The sequence below is a fragment of the Leucopleurus acutus genome (assembly GCF_964270905.1).
Source record: "Leucopleurus acutus genome assembly, chromosome: 2".
NCBI classification, from domain to species: domain Eukaryota; kingdom Metazoa; phylum Chordata; class Mammalia; order Artiodactyla; family Delphinidae; genus Leucopleurus; species Leucopleurus acutus.
Genome location: NC_139143.1, coordinates 163,714,311 through 163,729,787, shown reverse-complemented (window position 1 = coordinate 163,729,787; position 15,477 = coordinate 163,714,311). Strand labels below are relative to the sequence as shown.

The 15,477-nt window shown below is 40.0% G+C and overlaps 1 protein-coding gene across 1 annotated transcript; it reads right to left on the bottom strand.

Annotated features, from left to right (window-relative positions):
• Positions 1 to 279: 279 nt before the first annotated feature.
• Positions 280 to 1,038, bottom strand: LOC309957258 (large ribosomal subunit protein eL18-like). The gene is given in 3 exon segments (XM_082832414.1): positions 280 to 887; positions 891 to 908; positions 912 to 1,038. Coding segments are annotated over 3 exon segments (564 nt in total). The 5' UTR covers positions 1,026 to 1,038; the 3' UTR covers positions 280 to 455.
• Positions 1,039 to 15,477: the final 14,439 nt, after the last annotated feature.

Here is a 15,477-nt window from a genome sequence, read left to right as displayed (position 1 = left end):
CTGGGAGAATTCATCACTAGCTGATCTGCATTATAAGAAATGTTAAAGGAAGTTCTTTAGGTTGAAGAGAAATGGTACCAGATGGAAACTAGGATCCCCATCAGGGAATAAAGTATGCCAGAAATAGTAATAAGTATGAGTCAGTGTTAAAGACTTTTCTTAATTCTTAATTTCCTTAAAAGAAAAACTACTGTTTAGAGCAAAAAATGATACTACATTGTGGGAGTTAACATATGTAAAAACAAAAATAAATGTCAAAAATAGAACAAAAGAGGGAGGAAATTAAAATCTACTGTTGTAAGATTCTTACATTTTATGTGAAGGGGAATAATATTAACTCAAGGTAGACTTTGATAATTTAAGAATGCATATTGCAATTCCTAGAACAATCTTTTTTTTTTTTTTTTTTTTTTTTAGCATCCAAAATCTTTTTAATAACATGGTAGGATCTGGGGTTAGTTTTTGTAGCCACGGCTAGCCCATCGGCCTCTGGCATGCTCAAACTTCCAGCCCTTGGAGCGTACATAGGGTTTGGTGTGGCTATGCGGGATTCCTGGGGCCTTGCTGAAATGCCTGTACACCTTTTGGCCCTTGCGAGGACCAGAGAGGAGGACAGTGCCACAGCCCTTGGGGGAGTCCAGGGCCAACTTGTCGAAGGTGAGGATCTCGCCCCCGGCCTTGAGGATGCAGCTCCAGGCGCAGCTGCTCACTCGAAGAGCACACAGCTTCCATTTGGGCATCTCCTGGACATGCACATCATCGGTTATAGTCCCCACAACCACAGCTCTTTCGCCTTCCTGGCCAGGAAGCTTCATCTTCCAAATCATCCGGGAAAGGGACAGAGGTGGCCAGTTGGTGTGACTCATGAACAACCGCTTCAGTACAACTTAATTGAAGGTGAAGTTGGTTCATCTGGCCAGAAACCTGTACAGCTTGACCAACAGCCTTAGGTAGATGTCCTGACTCTTGGGCTCCTTGCGTGGAAACTTTCGGTCCTTGTTGTGCTGGATGTCAACTCCCATCATGGCTCCTCCTCCTTAGCCAGGTCCAGAAAGAGAAAGCTAGAAAAATCATTTAACAAGAGATATAGATTTTTAAAAAAACTAGATGAGATAAAAATAGAATACTAAAAATTCTCAAGAACCCAAAAGAAAATGGAAAGGAGGGAAGAAAATTTTAAAATAACAAAGTGGAAAAAACAGATATCTAATGGCAAAATGGTACTTTCAATCCAACCAAATCAATAATTATATTAAATGTAAATGAACTAAACACTTCAATTAAAAGGCAGAAATTATCTGACAATAAAAGAGCAAGACCCAATTATATCCTTTTATAATAAGACACACACTTTAAGTATAAAAACACAGAGAGGGGAGGGATAAACTGGGAGATTTGGATGGACATACACACACAACTGCATATAAAATAGATAACTAATAAGGACCTACTGTATAGCACAGGGAGCTCTACTCAGTTCTCTATAATGACCTATATGGGAAAAGAATCTAAAAACGAGTTGATATATGTATATGTATAACTGATGCACTTTGCTGTAGAGCAAAAAGTAACACAACATTGTAAATCAACTATACTCCAATAAAAATTTTTAAAAAAGATTTGGGGCAATTGCAGTAATGACTGTAGATTAGATTAAAATATTGTATTAGTGTTAAATATTCTAAAATTGCTAACTTTTTGGGTGACGTAAGTGGATATTCTTCTTCTTATGAAATGCATACTGAAACATTAAAGGGGTAAGGAACCTAATGTATGTAATCTACTCTCAAATGGTCCAGAAAAAAAATGAATATAGCTAGAGAAAGGTAAGACAGGTTCTGCAAAATATTAAAATTTGATGAATCTGGAAAAAAATTCTTAAATAAAAATAAATAATAATATAAACACAGAGAGGTTAAAAGTGAAAAGATGCACTAATTAAAAGAAAGGGTATATTAATAACAGTTGAAGTAGATTCAAGACAAGGAATACCACTAGAGGAAAGGAGGAAATTTTCATATGATAAAAAGAGTCAAATAATCAAGAAGACAGAACAATCCCAAATGTGTATGCATCTAATAACAGAGCTTATGAACACATGAAGCAAAAATGGACAGAACTAAAGATCTGTGTGTTTCGCTGTATGTAAATTATATCTCCATAAAAAGCTAGAAATTTTTTTAAAAAGACAGGTTCTCTGGCACAGAAATAGGTCTGGGGCTCAAGGTCAAGACATTACCTGCAGTCAGAGTCCCAGAGTGTTGTCCCAGAGCTCTGAAATCCCTCCTGCCTGCAGTCAGGGAGGAGCCCTGGCAGCTGGCTCAACACAGAGCCAATGGTCACAGAGGAAGGTAAGAAATCACACCTGTGAGGGAAGCAAGGGACAAGGGCAGGGAGCTGGTCAGAGCTTAACAGACACCACTAGTAGGTAGAACACAGTGTAATGTCCTATCTCAGCCCTTTTATTTTCCTCATAATCCTTACTACAACTTGTAACCATTGAGTTTATCTATGTGTTATCTCGGTTGGTGTCCATCTCTCCCCTAACCTGTAAATCCCATGAGGGCAGGGACCACGTCTATCTTTTCCACCATCTTATCCTAAGCTCTGGGCACAGTGGCCGACATATAGGAAGAACCTTGACAGTTGACATTGGATAAATGAGTGAATAAATGAATGAATGAGGACATGAAAGAAAGGGAATGAGAGAGGAGGGAGAGAGGAAGGGAGGGAAAGAAACAAAAAAGAGAGAGAAACAGGAAAAATCTATGTCCTACTCCCCCTAGTAGGGCTAAGGCAGTGTCATGAAGAATGGGAAGTCAACGTACAAACCCTCAGATCTCTTTTTCCATCCCAAAGTTTTCCAGGAACCCCTGCAACCCCTGACTAGGCTGCCCTGCTCCTATTCCTGTCCTGCCACCTGAGCCCCTGACCTCAGCAAGACCCTAAGGACCGAGGGTCTCAGTGGAGATGCTCTATGGCTCCTCCCAGGACGTTCTCTCTGACTTCAGTGTACTAAGTGACTAAGTGACTTCCTGTACTAAATCAGACCTCTGTCTGCCAGAGCACAGTCTCAGCTCCCCAGGGAAGGAATCGACAGTCCCTAATTTGCTGCCTCCTTACCCCATCTCCACAGTAGGCCATTTCCCAGACAACAGCCATTGTCACTGCCTTTGTGCAGGCCCAGGCATCCTGAAATTGAGTCTCCAATCTCCTCGCAGACGTGCTCAGGAAATGGAAAATCCATGCCGGTCCCTGCTGCCACACTGGCAGTTGATTCCAAAGCACACAGGACACCTGCTCCCTGGGGTGCAGAGTGGACAGATAGATAACTTGAGACGGCCTGAGCAGAGGGAGATCTAACTCCCATGACCAGCCCTCCAGGGTAGGATCAGCAACTTCCTGGGAGCTGAGGACACCCACAACCCCCTACTAGTATCACCACTCACAGCAGGGCCTGATCAGCTAGGGTCATCCCTGGAAAACCTTGGGACCCCAGAGTTCCAGAGTCCTATTTGTAAGAAGGCCTCCTTGCTTCCTGACAGAACAAAGGATTCAAGGAACTAGCAATCCTCAGAGAGGAAGATAGACCATAGATGCTCCCACCCTCAGGAACAAGGTTTTGAAAGCGCAAAGCCAACCAGCGGTAGGAGAAACCCCTCCTTTCCATTCCTCAAAGGGCGGCCTGTAGATGCTTCTGACTCATGCTTTAAAAACTCTGACTATTGGTCCACAGCTGCGTTAAACATAATCCTAAATATTTCGAGACAATCAGGGAAATTTTATTATGAACCTGGTATTAGACAATACAAAGGATCTTTTTTGTTGTTAATTTTGTTAGGTGAGATAATGCCTTGTTGTTATGTAAGAAAACATCCATTTTTTTAAGAACTGTATCCTGCAGGATTATAATGATGCAATATTCAAGATCTGCTTTAAAATACTTTACTACAGAAAAACGGAAGAAGGAAAACTATCATAAGGCAGAATCCAGGTTTAGCAAGATAAGATGCTATGATTGATTAAAGATGTCTGCCCTAGGCAGGGGATATGCAGCAAGGACAGGAAGTGGAGGGGAGTACAGGATATCAGCTACATATTTGCCATCCTGACTGGCTCCTTGTCTGTCAGTCAAATGTCTACTTTGCCTTTCAGGCCTGCTTCAAAGAATACCTTAGTTGTATATTGATTAACTGGGAGTTAATACGTTCTTACACAATTCAGTCTTGTTTTTTTGTTCTTTTTTTCTGTTTCTGCTCTAGGACAAGCCAGAAATGAGAGCCAACAGGGTCTTGGCCTAACAATTGCTATCATTAATTAACTTTAATATGAAAGTACTGAGTTTATATTTTAGACTCAGCTAAATGATTTCCCGTTTCCTTACTTCCCAGCAGGAAGTGATATTAATAACTGTAATTTATAGGAGGCCCACCATTGTGCCAGGCAGTGTGCCAAGTGCTACACACACATCACCTCATTAATCATCACCCGTGAGCTAGGACTGTGTTACCCCTGCATTTCAGGTCCAAGTTGGAATCATTTGCACAAGGTCATACAGAGGATAAACAGTAGAGTCAGGCTCTCTGATACCAAAGGCAGTGTTGGAACGTTGTAAGTTCCCACCTCCCACTGAATGCCTGGACTAGGCTCTTATAAATTTTTTAGCCATAAGAGATCTGGGCCTTTGTGGACTAGAGGGTCAGAGAGAAAAGAGGAGATCAAACTCCAAAGCTCAGCTGCTGAGAGCCGGTAATCCCGGGGGAATCTCTGCTCTAAACAAGAGAGGGAAAGAAGAAACACCATCTGCTAAGGGCTTCCCCAGCCCCCCGTGGAACCCCTCTCCTCCTGGCACTCAGAGCAGCTGCTCAGAAGCCACCAGGGAGGGACTCCCTTCTGTGAGGGTTCCAGGTGGCTGGGGCCACTTCCCTGAAAACTCAGCCCTCTCTGGGGCCAGCATTCTGTGCATTAGCAAAATGATGGGTGAAAACTTGGGGATTCAATCAATGAAATCGGGGAGACAAATTTGGGATTCCATTAACATAATTCTAATTGGATGCAATCCTTAGCTCAGGGTTTTCTTATTTCACAATGGCAATTTGAATCAAAACTTTTGTGTGAGATTGGTTTTTTCTGTGGGTTTTGGATTTTTACCAGTAAATAAATATCTTATCTGCCATGCTGTGGAAGGGGTGTGCCGTCCACACAAAATGCAAAATTCCAATGTGGGCATTAAACGTCTGGCTCATGCAAAGAATCTGATAGTCTAACTGAAATGATATGTATTTAGAAAGAAGGAAAGATTGGTTGCTTTTCTCTAATTCTCTGTGGTCTTCTGCTTCTGTTCCCCCCGCCCCCTTAAAAAAGGACTCCAGGGTTTTCCCGGGAGTCAGTGAGAATTGCTGGTAATAATTTGGGGGTCGAAGTTAGTGAATGTAATATGAATGAGTTCAAACTTAAGCAGGTCAGGGATTTCAGCTGAAATGTTGGGAATGAGGCTTGAGCTCGTGGGAATTGTCCAGTCTGAACTGGCTCAGTGAGTACGTCCAATTGCAGTATTGGGTACAGTACAGATAACCTGCTGCATTGAAATGCGGTACCTGCATTTGTGTGGGTTGTGGTCTTTGATATCCTTCATTGGCTATATGGCTCTCCATTAAGAATTTGGGAAAATACTGAACTAGAGAAACAAACGGTTAAGACATTAGTTTGTCCCACAACTATACTCAAGGTCTTAAAAATGAGCCCTCCATGCTCCCAAGTCCTACAGCCTTCCAAAAATCATCCTTCCCCTGAAAATCTAGGTAGCGATAGTCTGAGTCCCCAAACAGCTTAACTGTAAGAAAGACTCACACTTTCTCAGGTTCTCTCCCCAACGATCTCTGAAAATCCCTGAGGAATACTTCCATGTCCCAGGTCCCAGGTCCCCTCAAAGCAGCCCTGGTTGTTGCTAGAACATTAAGTAGCTGTCTGACTTTTGGTCAACTTGTTCCTTCATTCCTGTGTTGCATTCCTCTGGATTATTTCTGCTCTCTTAAAAGTCCCATCCCAAATTCCCCCCAAGCACAGAAACCAGATTGTAAACCAGATGGTAACATTTAACAAAATTTTACTGAAGCCTTAGGGGGAGCAAAAGGGAATTACAGTGCAGAGGGCTATCTCCCTCCTTGGGCTCCATTGGGCTGCCTCGCTGGAACCACCAGCTCCCTTTCCACAACAGAATTGTTTGTCTCTATCTTCCTTCCCTACATTAGTTAAGATCCTCACCCCCATCCCAGTCTCCTCTGGGGTCCAGCAAGAGGGGGCCGAGGTAGGTGTGGGTGGGGGGAGGAAGACTTTCGGTCTCTGCTTCCCATGATCTGCAGACATGCTAACTCAACCCAAAGTGAAGACATAGCCTTAGCACCATCGTGAAGAGCAGCTGAATTCCTCACTGCTCCCAAGATGCCATTTCAGCAAAGAATGTTTTGCCTTATGGCTGTGAAACTGAAAGTCCCATGAAAGGATTTGTCTTAAATTTGGACGTAATTTGCCCTCAAAGTTATATACAAGTCTCCCGTTGTTGAAACAGAAAGTCACTCGTTTTTAAAACTGAACCCTATCTGGTCACTCTTTGTCATCAATAATGGGGTTTGCCTTTATAATTTGGAGGTTATCAAACACAGCAGCCGGGAAAGACTGTAGTGCCTAAACTACTCTCTGTCTTTGTGGTCTGTCCTTTCACACCTAAGTCTTCCCAAGGGGGCCATCCTGTATGTGTGCCCCTGTGCTCCAGATATGTCTCTTTACATGATGCTACCCTGCTGGGTCCAGGGTCCCAGGAGGAATGAACAGTTTTCGATCAAGCTGGTGACACAAACTAAAGAAAAGGCCTTTGAGCGTTGCTGGAGCAGCGTGTATGGTCTAAGGAGAAACAATACAAGAAGTGAAACTGTCTGTGACAAAAGGAAGGACAATGTAACAGAGTTTGGCCCATATTGAAAGAAGAGTGCCAGGGCAGAGCTCTTGACAGCACCCCAAAGCCAGCATCTTTCTAGCCTCTTCTTTGTGTTGTTGTATTGTGTTATGCTCACAGGGGACCTGGCCTTGGTTTTCCTCTAGGGTAAAGTATACGTTTTTCCTTTTTAGAACCTTTCAGATTCTTTGTCCTGATGTGTCTTAATCTATACTTCTCAAACTAGGGCATACTCTTCCCTTCCCCGGGGATATGTAGCAGTGTGCTAGAGGTGCGGGAAATCACAGAACACTGCACACATCCATGGCATGTGGATTGAACCAAAAAATGGCTGGGGTGCCATTTTAAATTTTTGTACTTTTTCACAAGGCAAAGTCGGCAACTTCCTGCTTTTCCATTTCATATAATTTCATGGTTTTTTCATGACAGCTTGGAGATTTTTTTTAATGTTTAATCAAAGTAATGCATTTGAACATAGTTTTAAAATCAAATCATACAAAAAGCTTCTCATGAAAAATCATAATGCCCTGCCCTATTCAACCCCCTCCCCAGACTAGCTGCTCAGATGTAGTGACTTATAACTCTTTATAACTCTCGCAGTTGTTTTTTCTTCTAGCTCCCTCCACGTGTCTAAATAATATGTTTAAACAGTTATGTATTGATCCATAAATTTCAGACATTCTCTATTGATTTTGAATTATGAGGGATGTCAGTTTGGCCCCTTTATTCCACCAATATGTATGGCCCCCTCCAGCTATTTCACAATTTTTAGTTAAATAATTGGTGTTGTAAAATAGATATTTGCTGTTTGTTGGCAACCTAACCTCCATTCTCTTTCCTCTTTTAACTGTACCTTGATTTCCATTTGGGTACCCACTGTTCCCCTACACAGTCACCACTTTCCTTGGAAACTGACATGATCTCTGGCTACACGGTTGGGCCCTGATTGGCTAAACCCCATCCCCCAAGCTACAGTGATTGATCAAGGGAAGGCATGTAACCCAATATTGACCAATGAGATGCTTTCTGGAGGAAACTGGGATAGAATTTCCTTGTTTTTCTGCAGAAGCCCCTAGGGAAGTATTCTCTCCCTGATGGACTGAACCCTAGACACTCCTAGAAGGTACTGGAAGCTACCTTGCACCCATGAGGAAAGCCAGTATTACTTTGAATAGATATTGCCAAGGGGAATGATGGAAATTAAAAATTTTAGAGACCCCCTGGATCAAGCCTCATCTGGAGCCTAAACTACCTTCTAAGTTGCCAATCATGTGAGCAAAATACTGTAATTCCCTTTAAGACTTAAGCCACTTTGAGTTTTCACTTACTTGCAAAGGAAAGACTGCTCACCAATGTAAGGGTTTGCAACAGTATGATCACACAGCAAATTATTTGTGGTTTCACTGCAGAGCTGAGCAGTGTACAATTACACATCCTTTCATGTACAGGCTTTTGGGTAGTTTCTAAAAATTATTTCACTTGCAAAATTTTCCATATGCGTATTCTTAATTCTTTCCACATACTCATCTCCAACCTCCTCCTCCACTCCCCGCTGGTGGTCCTCTCTGCTGTCAGCCTGTACCTTCCTTCTCTTCAGTGCTTTCCTGAATTGAATCCCTTATTTCCTGGATGCCATGACATCTCCTCTTTTGGATTACTCAGGATTTGCTGGGACAATTTCTCAATGTTTTCTATGAAAGAGTTTTAAGCAGGCAAGCTGTCTGTGGCTAGGTGAAGATGTCTTAATTCTGCCCTCACGCTGGACTGATAGCCTGGCAAGGTATAAAACTCTTGGTTGAAAAGTATATTCCATAAAGTTTTTGATGCTATTGTTCAGCTGCTTTCTGGTACCCAACGTTGCTACTGAGAAGTCTGATGTCATTCTGATCCTAGTCCTTTGCGTATGAATTCTTTTGTATTGTTTTATATTTGGAAGCTTTTAGGGAATCTCCTAATCCCAGGAACCTCTCTATAATGTGCCTTAACTTGGATCTTCCTTCTCTCATTCTGATGTGTCCTCTTTAGGAGGTGGGCCTTTTTAATCAGGAGGCTGGCATCCTTCATTTGGGAAAATTTTTTCATACAGCTTTTCCTCTCTTTCCTTCCCTGTTTCTTCTCTTCTTTCTTCCTGGAAACTTCTTAGTCAGAGGTGGGATTTTTAGAGTTTATTCTTTATGTTTCTTCTCACCATCCTCATATTTTCCAAACCTTTACTTTTTGTTCTGCTTTTTGTCTTATTTCTTTGACTTGGTCTTCCACCCATTTTTACTTGAACTATCATTTTACTTCAATGAGATCTTTATAGTATCTTGTCCTTGTTTTAGAGATGCAATACTTTCTCATTGCTCTCTGAGAATATTTATTAGAACTGGGTTGGTGGCAGTTTTGGAAGTTTTCTTCTGTTTGCTATATTATCTCTGCTTCTCCCAGATTGCTTTATTCAGTTTTGCTTTTTTACTTTGGTTTCTCTCTTTCAGGATGAAGGCTTTCCTCATTTGTCTGGTGACATTTGATTGTCTGTGTTTAAAAACTGACTGAAAATTCAGAGACCTGGCAAGATTCATGCACAGCAGGCTTATATTAAGGTGATGAGGAAGGAAGTTAGCCATTGCATTGGTGGATTCCCCAAATCAGTGCATGGAGGTCTTTTCTCCAGGGCAATTCAGTTTCTCCAGAGAAAATACTTCTTCTTTCCTACCTTGTTGGGGATTAAGCTGGTCTGCACACTAAGCAGAGAGAGGTAAGGCTGATGGTAGAATTATTTCACCTGTAGACTTTCAGTTAATTTTGCTGAACCTCAGTTCCAAATTTCTTGGGTTTAATTTCTCCAAATAGTCTTTGGAGACTTCTGTGTACTGGCATTACATACACAGAAGTGGGAAATAGGGCTTGGGGAGAGGATTCAATGATTTATTCCACATTGAATCCTTAACAAATCCTCCAGTTTGTAATTCCACCCCTCACCCCTAGCCTGCTCAGTAACCAGTGCCTCTTCATCCTGGGCCATCCAGAATTCCATAGGATGGGTCAGCTCACTTCTCATTCACATCCCACTCTGCACACACTGGATACTGAGGTCTTTTGTGTTATGTAGTTAGTGACTAGAAAATAAGTACTTTTTATTTTTCCAGGAGCCCAGTTGTATTAACAATACAGTTAGGGACTTCCCTGGTGGTCCAGTGGTTAAGACTTCGCTTTCCAATGCAGGGGGTGCAGGTTCAGTCCCTGGCTGGGGAGCTGGGATCCCACATGCCTCACAGCCAAAAAACATAAAACAGAAACAATATTGTAACAAATTCAATAAAGACTTTAAAAATGGTCCACATCTATCTATCTATCTATCTATCTATATATATATATATATATAGTTAAAATAATATTAGGGTTAGATACTGCTAAGTGATCAGGGAAAGGGCAAAGACCGTAGAAAGCACAGTTAACACTGACATCACTGGCCCACATGGCTAGACCAGGATACCAGAGAAAGGAAAACTATAGGGTGGAATCTGCTCAAAGGTCACAGAAAAATGCATACCTAGATGTTTTAAAGTAAATTTGTCATCTTTTCTTTTTAACCTTTAACACATAAAAGTTAATTATACAGATCATTTAACTTCCTAACAAAAATATACTCTGTTAAATATTTTATTTTCAAGATGTGGGAATATGCTTATTTCAATATCCTGCTACAATGAATTCCCAGGGAACCCCCAAATTCTGGATCATATGGCTTTGGTTTCGTTCTTCTTATATCATTTCATAACACAATGATTTAAAAGTTATATCTTCAAATGGGATCATGGATCAAAACAGGAAAGCTGGGGCATTAGTTTGAAATTAGTGAAATATTCCAGCCAGATAATGAGGAAAATTCAGAACTCCAAAGCTTCAAGGGTTGTGGTAACTTTGTTCTAACCGCTGAAGTTCCCCACGAAGATTTGAGGATTATCAAGATGTTACCACAGTGTAGTAGCAATTGGGGGGAAAGTGCAGGATGGCTTAAAGCGATTTTAAACTTGAGTTTTATTGTTGTGAACTGCAACTGAGCCTAAAGTTTAGCATCTCTGTTTCAGGAAAACCTGGAGCAATAGCTGTGTGAAACCATCACTCTTGAAGTGACATTTTAAATCCAACGTACAACCTATTAAGAAAGCTAAATTTAAAATTAGTGACAATACTGAACACCAAATGCTGATGAGGATTTCTCATACATTGCTAGTGGGAATATAAAATGTCACAGCCATCCTGGGAAATAGTTTGGCAACCTCTTAAAGCACTAAACATACACTTACCATTTGACCCAGCAATCACACTCCTGGGCATTTAGCTCAGAGAAATGAGACTCATGTCCACATAAAAACCTGTACTTGATTGTTCACAGCAGATTTTTTGTAAAAGCCAAAGACTGGACACCACCAAAATGTCCTACAATCAGCTAATGGTTAAACAAACATCTACACCATGGAATACTACTCAGCAATCCCCAAGAAAGAGACTGTCAACACACACAACAACCTGGATGCATCTTGAGAGCATTATGCTGAGTGAGAAGAAAAGCCAGTCACAAAAGGTCACATACTGTATGATTCCATCTACACATAATTCTCAAATCACAAAATTACAGAGGAAGTCAGATTAGTGGTTGCTAGGGGTTAGGGAGGGGGAGAGGTGTAGGCAGGACAGTGGATAGGACAAGAAAAGGAGAGCACAGAGGATCTTTGTGGTGATGGAACAGTTCTGTATCATGATTGCAGCTGTGGTTATATGAATAATACACGTGATAAAATTGTATAGAACTAAATATACACACATAAGTGAGGCCATGTAAAACTGGTAAACTCTCAATAAGGTCTGTGGATTGTAACAATGGTTTTGTTACAATGGTTTTCTGGTCTTGATATTGAACTGTATATAGTTACATATGACCATGTCTTTGAAAGAACCTGGATGAGGGGTACAGGGGATCTCTATATGTTATTTTTGCAATTTCCTATGAATCTATTGTTTATTTTTATTTTTTTGTTTATTTTTATTGTAGTATAGTTGATTTACAATGCTATGCCAATCTCTGCTGTACAGCAAAGTGACTCAGTTATACACATATATACATTCTTTTCCATTATGGTTTATCCCAGGAGATTGGATATAGTTTCCTGTGCTATACAGTAGGACTTTGTTGTTTATTTGTTGTTTACCCATTCTAAATGTTATAGTTTGCGTCTACCTACCCCAAACTCCCAGTCCATCCCTCTCCTTCCACAAAGCTTTTTTTTTTTTTGCCATGCTGCATGGCTTGTGGGATCTTAGTTCCCCAACCAGGGATTGAACCAGGGGCCTCAGCAGTGAAAGTACCAAGTCCTAACCACTGGACCACCAGGGAATTCCCTAAATCTATAACTATTTCAACTAATCCTCACTGAGTTAGAGAAAACAGAAGGTCTGTAGTGGCCCACATTAAGCAAGAGCCCATCAATACATGGCACAGTCACCAGTCAAACATGCTACAAAAAGAAGGATTAGGAGAGAGAGGAGGAACTAAGGGAGGAGGCAGAAAAGAGGAAGGTAGAGGAAAAGACAAAAATGATGGTAAAATACTAAATATCCTGACAAAGTAAGCAAAAGTCAGACAAAGACTTCAACATGGAAAAAGTATAACTCAAAAAAATAAAAGCATATTTCCCATCAGTGGTGAGTCTTACAGATCTTAATTAGAGTAAGAATCAATAAAATAAGAGCTCAAAGATGAGACAAAATAGCAGATTTGGATAAAAAGGGAAAATGAGGAGCTGGGGGAAAAAAATCAAGAACCAAAACAACAACATATGAAATCTAACAAATAAATTAGAAAGAAGAAGGAATGGGGCTTAAAATTTAATTAATAACATGAAGAAAAATAAATCATCCCAGGACAATAAGAGAAGACAAACAAAAAGTTTAGAGCAAAAATGCACCAAAAGAAGAACGATTTTGTCCATGACATAAAGAACCCAACACAGGTAAGATAGAGCTAACTCAGAGATATAATACAGAAAAAAATCCCTGAAATAAAAGAACTAAATTTTCAGATTGAAAATGCATATCATATACTAGGGGGAAAAACTGTTACAGAATATGCAAACAGAGACACAATCTAGTTAAATTATTGAACTTCATAGGTGAATAAGTAACTCTTCAGGCTTTCAGAGAGATAAAACAAGTCACCTCCAACTGCTCATAGCAACTTCAATGCCAAAAAAAAAATGGAGAAGTAGCTAAAAAAGAAAAATCTGAGGGAAAGAATGTAAGCATAAGAATATTATACCCAGCCAAATTATCATTCACCTATAAAGGCAATCAGCTGACATTCTCTAACATGAGGAAACTCGGGGAGTATAGTACCTCTGAATCCTTCCTGAAAAAAATACTCTGTTGAAATTCAAGAACACAAGAAGGAATCAAAATACAGAGTATGGAGATGGTAACTTTGAAAAAGCCCCATGGTGAGCACCAAATTCACATAAATATTGAACAATAACGTAAATGGTCCATAATGTCTACTTTATAAATCTGGACAAAGAAAAAATAGTAAAACAATTAAAATCAAGGGGTGAGGGAAGAGGTTGAGAGAAAGTGTGAGGTGCTGATTACCTTATCTAAAATGTGATAAGACTTCTGTCCACAAGATTTTAAAAACAGGATTATGTAAGTAAGATCTACATAATGGCTCCCATCTTTTAAAGATTTCCATATATTTCTTAATCTAAAAGGCACTTTAGGGCTTCCCTGGTGGTGCAGTGGTTGAGAGTCCGCCTGTCGATGCAGGGGACATGGGTTTGTGCCCCGGTTCGGGAGGATCCCGCGTGCCGCGGAGTGGCTGGGCCCGTGTGCCATGGCCGCTGAGCCTGCGCGTCCGGAGTCTGTGCTCCACGATAGGAGAGGCCACAGCAGCAAGAGGCCCGCGTAACGCAAAAAAATAAATAAATAAAAAATAAAAGGCACTTTAGTAACTTGTATATCTCAGAGTAAGGAAATATTTATCTGAAGCATAGCATGTCTTCAGTTTCCCTTCTGTTTTTTTTCTGTTGAATTAAAATAAAATTAATTTTAATTTTTTATTTTATAATAATATGTACAATATAATCCCATTTCTATAAAATTATTTCTATCAACCCATTTTTTCTGTCTCTCATATGCAGAGAGAGATAGTTGGAATAGTATCTAAAGTATTAACACTACTTATTTCTGGCTAGTAGGATTTGGGATGATTATTTGCTCTTTTTTAAAAAAAAACTTTTCTATAGTGCTTCAACTTTTAAATGAGGATATATTTCTTTTATGAAATGACAAAGTTACTTAAAATAATAATAAATTCACACAATTTTAAATAATAATTGGGTAAAATAATATTTTAAATAATAATTGACAGATTTTTTTTGCAACTTCAAAAAAGAGAAAAGAGACCCTCTGGTGAAAAAGCACAATCAATCAAGCAAATTTAAAAAGTGTCTAAAGCCTCCTTCAAGGTCAGTTTAAAAATCACCTTGGGTGCATGCTCCAGCAGCACATATGCTGAAATTGGAACAATACAGAGAAAATTAGCATGGCCCCTGTGCAAGATGACACACAAATTCATGCAGCGTTCCATACTTTTGATGCAGTTGCTGTGGAAGACAGTATGGTAGTTCCTCAAAAAAAAAAAAAAATAGAATTACCTTATGATCCAGCAATTCCACTTCTGAGTACATAAACAAAAGAATTCAAAGCAAAGTCTCGAAGAGATAGTTGTACATCCTTGTCTATAACAGCATTATTCACAATAGACAAATGTGGAAGAAACCCAAGTGTCCACTGATGGATGAATGGATAAACACAACGTGGTATATACATATGATGGAATGTTATTCAGACTTAAAAGGGAGCTCAGTAAAAAGGAAGGAAATCTTTTCACATGCTATAACATGGATGAACCTTGAAGACATGCTAAGTGAAATAAGCCAGTTTCAAAAGGACAAATAATGCATGATTTCACTCATATGAGGTACCTGGAGTAGTCAAATTCATAGACACAGAAAGTAGAATGGTGCTTATTAGGGGCTGGGAGGACAGAGGGATTGAGATTTATTGTTTAATTGGGTATAGATTTCCGGTTAGGGAAGATGAAAACTTTTTGGAGATGGGGGATTATGATGGTTGCACAACAATGTGAATGTACTTAATGCCATGAAATGTACACTTAAAAGAAGGCTAAAATGGTAAATTTTATGTTATGTATATCACATTTTTGTTAAGATCACCCTGAAAGGAAAAGCCCACGTAATTAGGAAGGGGGAGAGAAGATGAGGGACTGTAGATATGACTGAAGGTTTTGTGTCAAAAGAGGCAGCCAAGCTAGAAAAAATGCCCTTACAGACTGAACTGTAAAATAATACATTTTATTTTTTATAATATTTATTTAATTACTTTATTTATTTATTTGGTTGTGCAGGTTCTTAGTTGCAGCAGGTGGGCTCCTTAGTTGCGGCTTGCCAGCTCCTTAGTTGCAGCAT